Consider the following 14087-nt stretch of genomic DNA (forward strand, 5'->3'; position numbering starts at 1 on the left):
TGCATTTTGTCTTAAAATCACTCATTCGTTTTTTACTTTCAAAAAAGGAGGAACTGGTAGTAAAGCTATTTACCACTAGACTCATCGCTCAGAAATTGTAGACCTGACTTTAGCCATGCCCAGAAAGGCACATCTAATTTAAAAAAGCATTCTAGCACAGAAAAGTGCTTCCTCCTTAGGAAAGATACAAAGCTTCCTTTTTGCTGACGCTACGGCAAGGTGTGTACGTGATCATCTTTACTCTTAAGCTCTTAAACATTCCTTGGCACGCTTCTGGTCTGTAGCAAATAGCACTCGCTCAAACAATTCCCAGGCACAATTCAGGAATTATAATGTCCCAGGACCATTTCCAACAGGCATGCACCCCGCTCCAAATGCAAGCCCTGTGTGCCAGTTGGCCTCAGTGCTCAGGAACATCCCAGGGCATGTTTAATTTATCAGGGTAAATGCAGTCTTGTGGATCACTGGCACGAAGACTAGCTCTTCTGTAAGCCATTAGAAGCTCTGCAGTTAGTTGTTGAAGATCCAAAAATGAAAGCTCTTCCCATGTCTATACACGTCCCTTCAACTCATGCCAAAGCTTTCAAGATTTCTATTCTTTTGTTATTTTAGGCCACAGAGAACTGTGTGTGCATTCTTCACAATCTTTCCTACCAGCTAGAGATAGAGCTCCCTGAGAGCTATGCCCAGAGCATATATATGCAAAGAAGAAATATTTCTAGCAATGATAAAACAGCGGGCTGTTTTGGAACACGGAGCAGAAAAGTGAAAGAGGTAAAGCACATGTTTAGTTACAACTCATTTTGTTAATCAGTTTTAGCAACTTCTGGAGAATAAGGCTGTAATCTACTTAACAATCTGTTATTGATGTATCTGGTAGCGTGACACTTACTTGCCCCAAATTTATTGATAGCCTTTCCTAACACCCATTATCTTGTTCAGCTGCTGATGGCAAAAATGACATAGCAATTCACTGTTTCATTAGTTGAGGAATACTGCCACTCAGTTTCATCCCCTCTTGATGGATCTAAGTGGTACCTGTACCATGTACAACAATTGTGCAAGTGCCCTACCAATGAGTGGGTGTTGTGATGGTTTCATCGGTGAAACCAACGCAAGGTGACTTGCCAATTCCATGACTTGCTGGCTTTTAGGCTATGTCAAGACCTCTTCTTTTGATGCCATGTGGTACAGATCACAAATATTTTGGCAACTTGGAATTATTGGAGAGAAAACAGGTATCAGGGGAGGAGGAAAGCGAAAGAAAAGGATTGATGACCCTTCCCCATCTATTAGTTTTGCTGGAGTGTATTCTGCCTTCTCCCATTCCATCCACAGTACAATTCTAGCTGGCCGTTTGTTTCTCCTTGGCCTCAGCCCCTAGTGTCAGTTGCTGAGAGGTGAGAAGCAGCTTCCACCATACCTATCTCCTCGTTTTGGACAGAGTGGCCAGTATAATTAAATATTGAAATGTTACACGTTGTCTTTTGAGTTCACAACTTGATAATCTGCAAATAATCTAGTCATAGAGAGTTACAAAATGGCTAGTTTAGCTTGTGATGCATTAAGTCATGTAAGGTCCCTGTTTCTAAAAGCTTGATCTGTTTACATGTTTAGAAGCAGCAGGACACCCCGCTACCTGAGGAAAAGAGCAATCCCAGAGGTGTTGAATCGCTCTGGCATTCCACACTGATTAGGATATACCTCTCCTTAATAGCAAAGAGTACCAGAAACTATACCCAGGAGGCATCCCTGGGAGCTCTTCAGAACCTCACAGCTGGCACTGGACCAGTAAGTCAGCTTTTTTCTTTTTCTTGTCATTCAGTTCTTAATGTGAATGCATAGAGTTTAGGACTGGAGTGCAACACGCCCACAGCACTGAGATCAGGTAACCACTGACAAGTCACTGTCTCACAGATGTGATCAAGGAAATCAAGGAACATTGAAGGGAAAATCGTAACTGGCAGTACAGCTATTTCTTGTGTGGCAAATATGGGGACTGCTTCTTCTCAGTCTTTGTACATCTCCACGTGTGGAACTTTGCCTATTCATTGCACAATGAGGGATAAGTAGATGTTAAAAGCACACAAAAAAAAGTGGTTTTGTGGAACATAATCATTCCTGTGGGGAGAGGAAGGCTCTGACACAACCACAGATCACTTTCATGGTGAAGAAACTAATGACCTCTGTCATGTTTTGGCTGAGGAACTGGCCAAAGAACACATGGGAGAAAGAGGGCTCGAAACTTCTTTTATATTACCTTCCTTTTCTGTTGCAGCTCACATGTAGCTCTGGATTTAAACTATTTTAAACGTGCTTAAATTGATATAGAGAAGCTGCTGTGGTTGTTTATGAGCCTGTACATTCATGGTAATGACACACTATTGCCACATGCCTTATAACAGATGCCGTTTGCGGTGGCCCAGACTGTTGTTCAGAAGGCAAATGGCCTTCCAAGTATTCGAACTATGCTGCATGTAAGCCACCCAACAGTAAAGAAGACAGCAGTCTCACTGCTCAGGAACTTGTCTCGCAACACCTCTCTGCAAAGTGATATAGGTGAGCAAAGACTAACATTGTCTCTTGGGCTTTCTTTCTCTGTTCTCTTTATGTTAAGCTTGCTTTCTTTAAATAAAAAAAGTGAAAAAAAAAAAGTGGGTTTTCAGGTCAAATACTTGCAGTCATTATATAGGGTTGAAAATAAAGAGTTTTGCCTAAGAAAGACTGCAACCTCAAGTTTTCTCTAAATTGTGTATTCCTCATCAGATACTTCCATTGATGTTACTTTCAGAAAATACATAATGGAAGTAGTATCTACACAGATTTGGAGAGGGAGTTTTTCTTCTGCTTAAAATAGGGTAAAGGAAGGTGAGTGCTGAGTTCTGTGCTGCCACAGCTTTGTAATCCTTTGGGAGAAATCATAGAACATCTCCAATTCTTCTGGCAAAAATAATATTTTCTTCTTTTAGACACAAAGCTTGCAGCTCACACAGTTTTCCTGCATAAGTTTCTTCAGACTGGAAGCTAGAAGATGCTATAGAGAAAATAGTTCAAACTTTTTGGAGGACCTTATTCCTAAAATGTTATAATTATTTTCACATCAGAAGCCATTTCTATTCTGAGTATTTTTATTTCAACTTAATGTATATTCGAATTTTTTTCCTACTGATAGGATAAAATAAATTCACATCATTTGCTGTCCTTTTCTGTGTTCGCACCAGAGCGGGAAGGGGAAATTAGATGCATACAGCTGGTTTATGGGGCAGATTAACCTCCAGAATTCTGCAGAACAGTCTCCTGGGCACTGTTTAATCCTTAGAGAACATTCCCTATTAATGAAAATATTATAATATGTTGCTGGGCTGATTTCAAAGGGATAATCTGTATAGTGTTAAAAATTACAAGTGGTGAATCCCCCAGAAAGAGTAGGAATTAACCTGAGAAGAAGAAATTGGGATTTCATTAGGAAAATAATTTATGAAAGAATGTGGGAAAGACAGAATAGCATGAAGCTTTGGAGAAAGGTGCTTCATCTTGCATGTTCACAGTCATTTTCTTGCTTTACTGCAAGAAAAACTGTAGGAAGAACTGGGGGAATTTCAGGTGAACCTTTTCTCTGTGAAAAGGTGTTCTTTTTGGTTGACTAAAAGCATGTGTGAATTCAGGTCAAATTCTCCAAATAATTTTGGCCAAAGGAAAACATTTGGAAGGGCATACTGTTTCCTAGATAAAGTGTCTATATTTATCAAGCAAAATGAATCCTTGATATGAAATTGAGATTAATTTAATATAAAACATCTCTAAAAGTTAAATGATTTTAAAACATAAGAAAATTTCCTATTTTACTTGAAAAAATAACGTGTTCTGAACAGATGTTTTCAAGACACTGCCAAATGTATACTTTCTAAAAATCACCTTCCTTGATTTACCAATGGGAGCAAAAATGGGCTATCATGTCTGACATAATCGCTTTGACTGATACTTAGCATAGCAGGTGGTTCATCCAGTTTTAAAGGTCCTTTTCTAAATTGCATGTAATTTAACCTCAATATACATGACCTTGTCACATACCCATCTGGGGGAATGAACAGAACTCACAGAGAGCAAAGCGCTCTGTCCGAGTAAGGCACTGGTTACGGAGGGGAGAATGGCCCCAAATGCCCCAAACTATTGCCCAGTGCTCCTTCTTACAGTGGGAGCCGCTGGCTACGTCCTATAGCTTTAATTTTCTCCATCAACTCTGGTCCACACAGCACAGACCTCACAGTACACAGTAGGACTCAGTTGCTGTCCAGAGCTGCTGTTTGCTGTTTGGTTGGCTGGTAGGGTCCCATCCAGTGTGGTCTTGAGTAGGGACAGACTTCAGAATAGGACATTCTTCTTAAATAGATAGCTTACACACCGGCTCAGAAGGTTGAGTGTGTGCATCCCCTTATAGCCAACCATTGACAAGTTCAGCAGTAAAAATTGTGCTGTAGTCACCCTTTCTCAGTTTGTTGTATATCACTGTACCCATGATTACCTGTAGGACACACAGGGTTCCTCAGGAAGCGGCAGCCTGCTGCTAGCACATGCCTAGGCACCTCACTACGCTACACTAGGTATTAATGTATTGTGTATAAGAGACAAAATATATACCGTCCGATTTAGTGCGGATGCAGCTTAACCTAAATTGTGGGGATGTAATGCAGGTTCGAAACCATGAACTCTGTTGTGGGAGCACACAGCACCCTGACTGGTGATAATGGGAGGAGTAAGGTCTCGTAGGACCCCTAGATAAATCTGCACCTGTTAGTAATGGAGTTGCTTGTCTCTCTTCCAACTTGTAGCTAGAGAAGTTTTGCCTGATTTGGTCTTGATACTTCCCGAGTCTGTCCCGGGGTCTGATATTGTCTGTGAAACCACAGTGTCCATCTGCTACACCTTGTACAACTTGACACAGAGCAGTTCTCACAATGCACGGCTTCTCCTGAGTGCTGATGGCCTACCAAAGATTATTACCATCAGCATGAATGACAGGTAAGATGGTTGAGAAGCCTTCCCTCCCACTCTTCCTTTCCCTGGGGAAAAAAGAAACTGCAACCTCTGCCACCTGGGCGGGGGGAAACATTGTGTCTTAAGGTCCAGGACAGCTTAAAGAAGTGACTGTGTTGTGAATAGAATTGCACATATTGGGAAATATGGAAAAATCTCTTACAACAACTGTTCCATCCACAGCTAAATTTGCGATGTTCCAGCATTTTAAATGGTTCCTCAGAAGGTGATGGCACAATATTGTCTATATTCTAATATATATATAGTGGCTGACCATCAGATCTTATCTGTGCCCGGAAAATTTCTGTATTTCCTGTTCTTTGTAACACAGCCCTGATAAATGTCAGGAGAAAAGTGCAGAGATACATTTTATAGAGCTGATAGAACTTAAAAAATATTTATAAAGGGGCATTCTAGATAATAGATGTTGAATTTCCTTAAATCATTATTTAATATGTAATCACATGCAACCAATGTTTACTCAAAAGAGAATAATTAATGCTTTGTGAATATCAGTAATTACTCTGTTTGCCTTCCTCTCTTTTTACAAAATGAAAGAGGAAATTCATCTCAGTAAAGGAGGCCTCATGAGGCTCTGAATAGTTTAAATCCTATCTAACTAACCAGAGATTTTACCTGCTGGAAAGATCCTTTCGAATGCTTGTTATGTTGAGGTGTATTTTCCTCAACGGAATATGAACAGTATGATAGCTGCTCTAAGATGAAGGCTATAGAGTACTTCATTTGTCTCTAATTTTGAAGAATGAGTGAAGCAGGGAGGTATGTTGCATTTGTTTCAGTAGTCAGGACAGCATGAAATGTGCTAGAATACCTAAAGAGCAGTAAACCAGCATTTAGGAGGAGAGAGAGAGGGAAAGACAGAAAAAATGCTACAAGATTACGTTTGCTGAAGTCTGCATATGCACTGTGATTATGAAGTGGGACTTTAAACATGTTTTATCATTCTTTTCACAAAATTGCAGTAATATGTTCAGCAAAGCTAGTAGGGCTGCTTCAGTCCTCCTCTACGCCTTGTGGTCACATACCGATCTCCACAGTGCTTACAAAAAGGTAAGATCTGGGCTAGAGCAAAGATATGTAATCTGTCCTTCCAGACCTAGAACCCTCTCATTTGTCCTCTGGGGCCCTTAGCACTTCTGCACTGTTAAGAAACAACCTATGATAGGATTCCAAGTGGTCTCTGAATTTGGTGTTTATATTACTTGTACGTAATCCTGCACAAGTAGTGCAAGCCCTTAATTTTTGCTCATCTGTGTTCATATTCTCTCCCTCTGTGGTTTTGTATCTGCTGGCAAAGTTTATGAAAAACGTTGCTGCTGCCTGCCAGAAGTCTCAGATGGTGAGAAGTGATGCACAGTCGGTGTCCGTCCACCACTGACTGAACCAACCTGACACAGAGGGCCTAACGTGCCAGCAAAAGCAAAGGCAGAGTGAGGCAGCTTCCTGCTTTAAAACCACAGCAGTTTTGTTCTCCTTGTTGTTCGTATGGTCTGCGAGCCCAGGTGTTTGTTATATTCAGACAAAAAGGTAGGGCCCGGGAAAGGTGTTTTGAAGCTCTATGACTGCCTTTTCAACACACAGCTGGGCTGACTTCAACCTACCTACCTTCAACCTGCATTTCAAACTGTTTTCATGCCTTGTTTCCTTGCTGTTCAGAATTTCTGTCACCTAAAATTCCCTATAACCTGAAACTATTCCATTTTTTCAAGCTCTAGCCTTTAGCATTTATTAGTCAGCTTGTTTCTTCTTGTAGATTTTTTGTTGAAATTTGCTCAAAAAAAGTTTCTTAGTGTAGTATCCTTTAACAGTCTGGCATCACACTCAGCAGTATACTGCCCCACAACCAGAAATCTGCGTTCAAGAACAAGGGTGCTGTAGCCATATAAACTCTAACTGGATTTTGTTGTGTCTGATTTTTTGCAACTAAATTCCTGACTTTACTGTACAGCAATATCCCTGATGGCATGAATTTTCCGAAGTCACTGGTACTTTGGGTATGCCTATAGGACACATTGTTGGATCCGAGTTTCAAAAAATGCTGATTACTTGCTGTTCCTGTGCAAATCGGGTCCCCTAGCGATATCGGGTACAGCACTGAAAACTGCAGGCTTCTAATGCATTTTCTAATTACATTTTTGAAAAGTCAGTCTAATAAGCAACAGAAATCACTTGATCAAATGAGACTGATAAAATCCTGAGTCATTTTGTTTTTGCCCTGTACTCTTTGTTCAGATAGGGTTAATCTCAGCTGACATTAGTCACCTAAGAGTTAGGAGTCTGTACAGCTGAGCTAGAAGAGGCTTCCCATACAGTCAGTGGAGAGAGTTAAGCAACTCCAATGATTCATCTCACCTATCTGAGACTGAATGGAGTCACTCCTGGGAGACGCCTGTTCTATCTCTGTTGACTGTAGAGGACTCTGCCTGTACCCCTACCATGGCTCCATACCTAGCTTTTAGACAGCTGAACCCACCCTTCCCTTGCAGAATTGGTACTGAAGATAAGCGATTATTCTGTTTCTTTCATTCCAAAGGCTGACTTTAAGAAGGCGGATTTCATCAACAGCCGGACCACAAAAGCCTATAACTCACTAAAAGATTGAATCACATCATAACACCACTGAAGACAAATGAGATCATACGTCAATTAACGTAACTTCACCCAGTTGGTGTTGCCATCATGAACCAGGAAGTATCTCAGAAAAAAGAGGCTGATTTTATATAAAACTTGAGTGATCAGAGGATAGCTGTTTTGTGTTTTTAATCCTAATCACCTTGTTGTCACTGTATATATCAATATAAGAATAACCAAAGATGGATTCTTCAGGATGTCTGAGGTGAAGTTTCATCCAGGTTTACCACTAGTCAGAGCTTCAGATGACTGCCTTTAGTCTAACAGGCATTTATACAGAGAGGTTTGAAATGCTGATTGGCAGCAAATTCTTTTCAGACTGTTTTATACAGATAGTTTTCTACAGTGGGTAAGCATCAAGTGCACTGCTCGGGACACAGTAATTTTTCACCCTTTTGCTTCCTCCCACATGCTAAATAAGAATCTCCAAACTCTGTGAGTACACACAAGAAGCTGTTTCGCTACCTGCATTATAAAAGCACCAATGAAGTTAAAATGATTGTTTTGTATTGCTTGTATTCATGTGCTCACTGGTTCTTAAGCCTCTTTCCTTTGAGATTTCATCAGCAACAGCAACAAAACTGATTTTACATAGGTCTCATCATGTCTTGCTCCTCTCATACTCCCTCACATGGCTGTTGGAATTTATAACTGTGTCCAGAAAGGGTTTTAACTAGAACCAATATGTTTCAGACACTTTGGGCTGAACTTAGATCCATCATTCTTTGCTAATTGGTGGAAGAGTTAGTTGCTGGTGATGCAGTGATTATTTTAAGAAAATTGCATTTTCAAAATGATTCTGTTCTTAATCTATATATAGTAAAGGGAGTGGAGTCTTGCCTTTATTTTTGAAGAAATAGATACACACACACAAGAGATAAGGCTCCATGCTGCTTAAGGAATTCATCTGATCCTGCTTCATATTCTCTTACTTGAAGTCATCATCCTCCCTACGGCAATTACATGCAATGTGATAACTGAAGGACTATGTCTGCACGTGTGGGAATAGGTAACAGGAGGAGAAAAATTCCTAAGCACCTAAAGGCTGTTCCCATGATATGATCCTCAGAGAGGGAAAAGAAGCACTAAAAAACCCCATCTGATACCTTTAGTAAGCAAGATTTATCTCAACAAACCAGTAGTTAAATTGTCCATTAAAGCAATAGAACATTCATATATAAATATATAAAACTCTGTGGACTGGATTATCAGCTGACATGATCTGGCATTACTCTTCTGGAATCAGGGGAGCTAAGCTACATTTATGGCAACGAAGACTTTGGCATATGTATTTTCAAGCCTTCCTGCACGAATGGAGCCCATCCTATACCCCTACGCTGAACTGCTGGCACAGGAGCTATTACAGCTGTTCTTATCCAGAAGGGGATGCGTGATCCTTTGAGTAGGAACCTCACAGAGGAGATCATCAGGCCTCTTCATTTCAACACTCCTGGCCAAAGGTCTAGCTCCTACCAGAAATTTGCAACCAGCGGGTTGTGACATTGCACTGTGTCCAAACATATTTCTGGATATTGGGGAGCTGAATTCTGCTGGTAGGTGCACATAGTTCTCATAGGCTTCCCAGGAAGTCCCACACGTGCATGCAGAACAGAACGTGTCCTGGGGAGTTAAGCAAACAACCCTGCTTTCCCGTTACAGATCATTTTCATAGGTCTGTTAGTCCTCCGCATTTGCTTTGAATAACTCAACTCAAATGCATTCCAGTAAGAGGTTTTAAAAATACTATTGTTTTTTTAAGAGGTCATTTTCAAAATACTCCAGGTCCAAAAACAACACAGGGGAAGGGAACTTACAGCACTGCATGTTGAGGAAATTGTTTTTATAATTTTTTTTAAATATGATAGAAAACAGACAATTAAAATCTAATTTTTTCTTATAACTTGTTAACCCAAGTAACACTGCACGTGCCATGAATGAATAAACACCGGGAAACCTGGACAAGTTCACTTTTACTGCCCAAAAAGTAGTGGTAGGCAAAATTAATATACAAAGGGTAAACCTAAATACAGAGTAGCACGGGCATGAAGAACTGCAGTCTAAACATTAGGAAGGGGGCTTTTAGAGATACTCAAGTATTGGTTTAGTTCTATGAAACTCACACGCTATTTAAAAAAAAAAAAAAGACCAATGCTGGGCATTTTCAAATGCCCTGCTTAGTATATCTAACTCCCAGTAAGATGTCCTTAAGAATGGGGTGCAAACTTTTTGGATTGTTTCTATTGATAGTGTCCCTTTAAAATCAAACCGGTGTTCAGAAGTCACGAAGAAGAGTATCAGACCTAGCAACAACTGAAAGCTATAAACAGGGATGAGAAACAATGACACACCTTATTACAACTGATCTCCTGCTTGTATGCAATCAAAAACATTTCAGCAGGACTCCAAAGAAAGCAAAGAATGTTAGTCAGAGAAATAATAAAGTGTTCTCTCTAATGCAAAAAATCTGTCTTTGGTCTTTGTTGTTATTAGTGAACCCACTTGCTGGGATGCAGCAAATGTATTTTCAAGCCTTAGCCCTTTCTTTCTTTATTAGGACAAATTAATTTTTAAATTAAATCTAGGTACAGAGACTTAGAGTTTTCTACAACAGAAGAGTGTTACTGAAGGCAAGCTGTGTCATGCTCCTCTTGGCATCAGAGTGCTCCTGCAAATAATTTATTTTTACTTACAACATCTGTTACAGCTCTCTCTGTCCAGTATTGCTGACCTATCAAAGCACCTGGCATCCTCTTTCTTCACCCCTCTTTAACTGGTCTTTACCAGTAAACTTTACCATGGGCCATATCACCACTGGAGATCTCAAACATAATTAGGATCATCCTCACCATAGTCTTGGACTTGAGGAATAAAACCTCCTCACTTGCTTTTTTACAGAGGAGATTTGAGACCCTGAATTTAAACATACTGGGTAGTGTCCAAAAAGTCTTTGGCTGAACCAGGAACTGACCCCAGGTTCTCCTATCTTGAGACAGGACTTAACCACAACCCAGTACAACCACCTTTCACTGAATTGTTTTAGTAGAAACTCTTAATTAGTATGGATAATCTTGTGGTAGATACCACAGAATATAGACGTTAATTCATTGCCAGAGAATCAGTCATTCCTTTCCCCATTTCATCCTCCTACCTTTTTTCTACTGTCTTTGCTTCTAAATATTAATGCTTTTTCTCCTCCCTCCCTTGCTAAATAGAATTAAACTATGTAAAATATTGCATTATATTGTGCACAGACACGGCGTTTAGGTTACTTGGCTTTTTTTTGGCGGGCGGAGGAGGGGTGTCTTTTGAGTAGGAACATGCTATATATTAAGAAAGGTTCAATCCTCCCTTCCGGGCCCATACAAAACTGCAGGTGAGATGAACTGGCACCACCATGAGCCATGATAGAAGAATCCCAGCCCTTTCACCAGCTACTGCTTAGCCTGGCAGTACATCCTCAAAAGGCAACTCATTAAAGCTGAGGGATTGTATCTCAGGCTGCCCGTTTGCTTGTTACCGTGTTTAGCCCTTAGGCTCCAGCTTGCCAGAAGTGTTACCTTTTCCCGTCTTTAGGGTTCAGGTCCAAAGAGCCCAACAGTATCACTTCACAGCCCTCTTGGAGGGGTGGTTCAGGAGGTAGCCTAATGCGCACAGTCACAGTGTGAATCACTCACAAGCTATGCAAAGTGATAAGACTGATGTTTCCTAAGTTATTTCAACTCCAGCAGCTGCTCTTCCATTCTGTTACTGTCATTGCTACGGATTAAAACCTCAGTTTGCATTCCTGACTTACACTCTAGACCCAGCCCATGGAGAAGATAACATGACCTTAAGGCATCATCTGATACGAGACAAAGATCTGGAAATAGCAGCAGAAACCACACTGGAGAAAATGCGCATTTGAGCTCAATGTCACAGTGCGTCAAGGACAAGGCTTGAAGAATCAGGTGTTAATATAACCCTGTGAGTCTACACCTAGTATATTGTTTCAGATGTTGCACAGCATCTGCCCACTGAAAACCCAGCAGGGAGATTCGCTCAAATATGCCAAAGACAAAAAGGGGTTTATAGCAGATAGTATACATAGAGCAGGGTTTTGCCATTCTCTACAGTCATACTTTGGACATTTTAATAGGTTTGCATATGATGAGGAAATAAGCCCCATTTTATCTTATTTCACATGTTCAGAGCCAAAAACATTTTATTATACACAGTAGAGGTATTGTCAGCTCAGGATCAGAAATTAGAGTTTGCTTGCATCCTCTCTTCAGCTGTATCTTCCAGTGCTGTGTCCAGTGTAACTGTAAATAATTCAAGTTTAGGAGCTTAACATTTGTTACAAATTTTTCCATTATTCAGCCTAAGCTCCCATTCCCTTATTTGTATCCTGTTATTCTTTGTGATCTCTCAGACCAGTCTAAATATCCACACACATAAAAAAGGGGAAGCAGGCATTTGCTTTACACGTCCTTAGCAGCTGCAGTTTAGAGCCAAGACTGCAAATCCCCCCAAGGTATCAGGGCCTTCTGCACATGCACATGCCCTCGGTCACCGGGCAGGCAGCACCGTGACCATGAAAAGGAACGGGGACACCAGCTGCAAATACAGTGCTCGTCGTTAGGCTCTTTTTTCCATGATGACCACATATTCACTCCGAAATTGCACAAGGCCTTCTCTTACCTATGCCTGCGTTTTGCAGTCTCTAAGCTGTAATCAGCTGTGGGACTATGAGCCAAGCTGCCATCACTCACACCTTGACAGGTGTTGGCCTCAAAAGTCTCCAGCCTGCTCTTGCTTTCTGGGGCTCAGAAGGACACCACTAGTGCCTCAAATGTATTTAGACATCGGGGAACCCCTGTAACTTAAATAAGAGATTTCAGGTCTCCCTCAGTTCTAGAGAGATTTAAGGGCATTGTTTGACCCTCAAAAATATGTCTCACTATGTGTTCACCAGGAATTGAAATAGCCAAGCCTGAGCCACTGGGTGAACACAGAAAAATGAAGAGTGAAAGGGGCTTTTTTAGCTGCTGCCTAAGAGGGTAATATATTTCAGAAAGTTCAAAAACTTTCTGAAGCCCATGAAGGTCATAAGATAATGGGCCCCAGCCAGAATAGCTGTGTTTGGCTTGGAATAACAAAATAAATCAGTAATGTTGTAGTATCAGTGTTGAACTCTGCCTGGAAAGCACACTGCACCTCAGGATACATTAGCACACTTGAGTTTAACTCAAAACACTGGACCTTGGGCATAGCCCAGTTGAAAACTGTGCACGAGCTTAAACTCCACGCAACTTTTTAGGGCTGGAGAACCGTGGATGTGGCATGCAGGATGAATGATCTGTAACTGAGATTAAAACAGACTTTGTAGAAAAAATGCTATTAACGAAAAGTGAGGAAATAGTGTAAAGAGGAAATATGCTTTTCCTTCATAAAACTTCCCCTTTGTAATAAAAATGTTGCTTGGCCACATAGTTGGGGCGGGCTGTATGGTGCGTTTGTGCTGTGGTTACCTTTGCATTTGCATTGCAGTTACAACAGGGTAACCTGCAAGATACTGCAGAGAGAACAATGGAGGCTTTCAAAGACAACCTTTATCCTTGAGGAGGGACAGGGCGGCCATGGGGGCTGTCAGCTCTCTGCTAGCACATTGGATTAGGTGTGTTATCCAGCTCCTGCTTCATGCTTAAAATGAAGGCTGGGATTACAGGAATTTTAGCATGTCTTTTTGAAAATTAAAATAAGGATCCTTAAGAAGTTTCTTCGTTCATGATGCTAGGAAAAAAGCTGCTCTAAACGTGTAAGACATATAGCCTTGAAATAACATTTTATTAATAGGATCATATGTGTTGTTTTAAAAGCATATGGACAAAGATTAGAGTTTTTAAAATAAAGGGAGGCTGTGATGAGAAACCCAGGCCTGATGATATACATGCTGATGAAAAGGAGAATCTACAAAGTAATATTTGCAAGCAGCACTGTTGCAGTCTTTTTTTTTTTTTAATGGTGCTACTACTCAACTTGAAAATACTTAAAACCTGGAAGTCAATAACTGATTCTTTGCATAGCAGTAATGCTCCTGCAGGTGTTACTACAAAAGTTTTGGCACAGCTTAAATGACACAAAGAGATGGAGAAAAAATTGTCTTCTGGTGTGGAAGACTGGAGCAGAGGCGTTTGAAAGAGGTGTGAGTGCCAGAGCGGTTCATCGAGGAAGGGGCAGGAAAGCCGGAGCGTGGGGAGGAGGGAAGGGAGCTGGCTTCTCTGTGGTGTGAGGGGAGGGATGCCAAACCTCTGGTGAGAAGTGTTTCTGGACAGGGTCAGGCAGCAAATGCTACCTTGGCAAAAAAGTATGAGGTGGGTAAACTGTGAAAGTGAGAAGGGCCAAGCGAGCGGTGTGGAAAA

The 14087-nt window shown here is 40.9% G+C and overlaps 1 protein-coding gene across 1 annotated transcript in view; it reads left to right on the forward strand.

Moving 5' to 3' along the window:
* The window catches only part of PKP2 (plakophilin 2), a 46864-nt gene extending 36723 nt beyond the window's left edge, over positions 1-10141 (forward strand). The window contains exons 8-13 of the mRNA XM_076340455.1: positions 613-774; positions 1618-1791; positions 2406-2559; positions 4830-5019; positions 6018-6105; positions 7589-10141. Coding sequence (XP_076196570.1) covers positions 613-774; positions 1618-1791; positions 2406-2559; positions 4830-5019; positions 6018-6105; positions 7589-7657 — 837 coding nt within the window. The 3' untranslated portion in view covers positions 7658-10141. The remainder of the gene's footprint in view (positions 1-612; positions 775-1617; positions 1792-2405; positions 2560-4829; positions 5020-6017; positions 6106-7588) is intronic.
* Positions 10142-14087: the final 3946 nt, after the last annotated feature.

This window comes from Aptenodytes patagonicus, chromosome 1 (assembly GCF_965638725.1).
Source record: "Aptenodytes patagonicus chromosome 1, bAptPat1.pri.cur, whole genome shotgun sequence".
Lineage (NCBI taxonomy): Eukaryota > Metazoa > Chordata > Aves > Sphenisciformes > Spheniscidae > Aptenodytes > Aptenodytes patagonicus.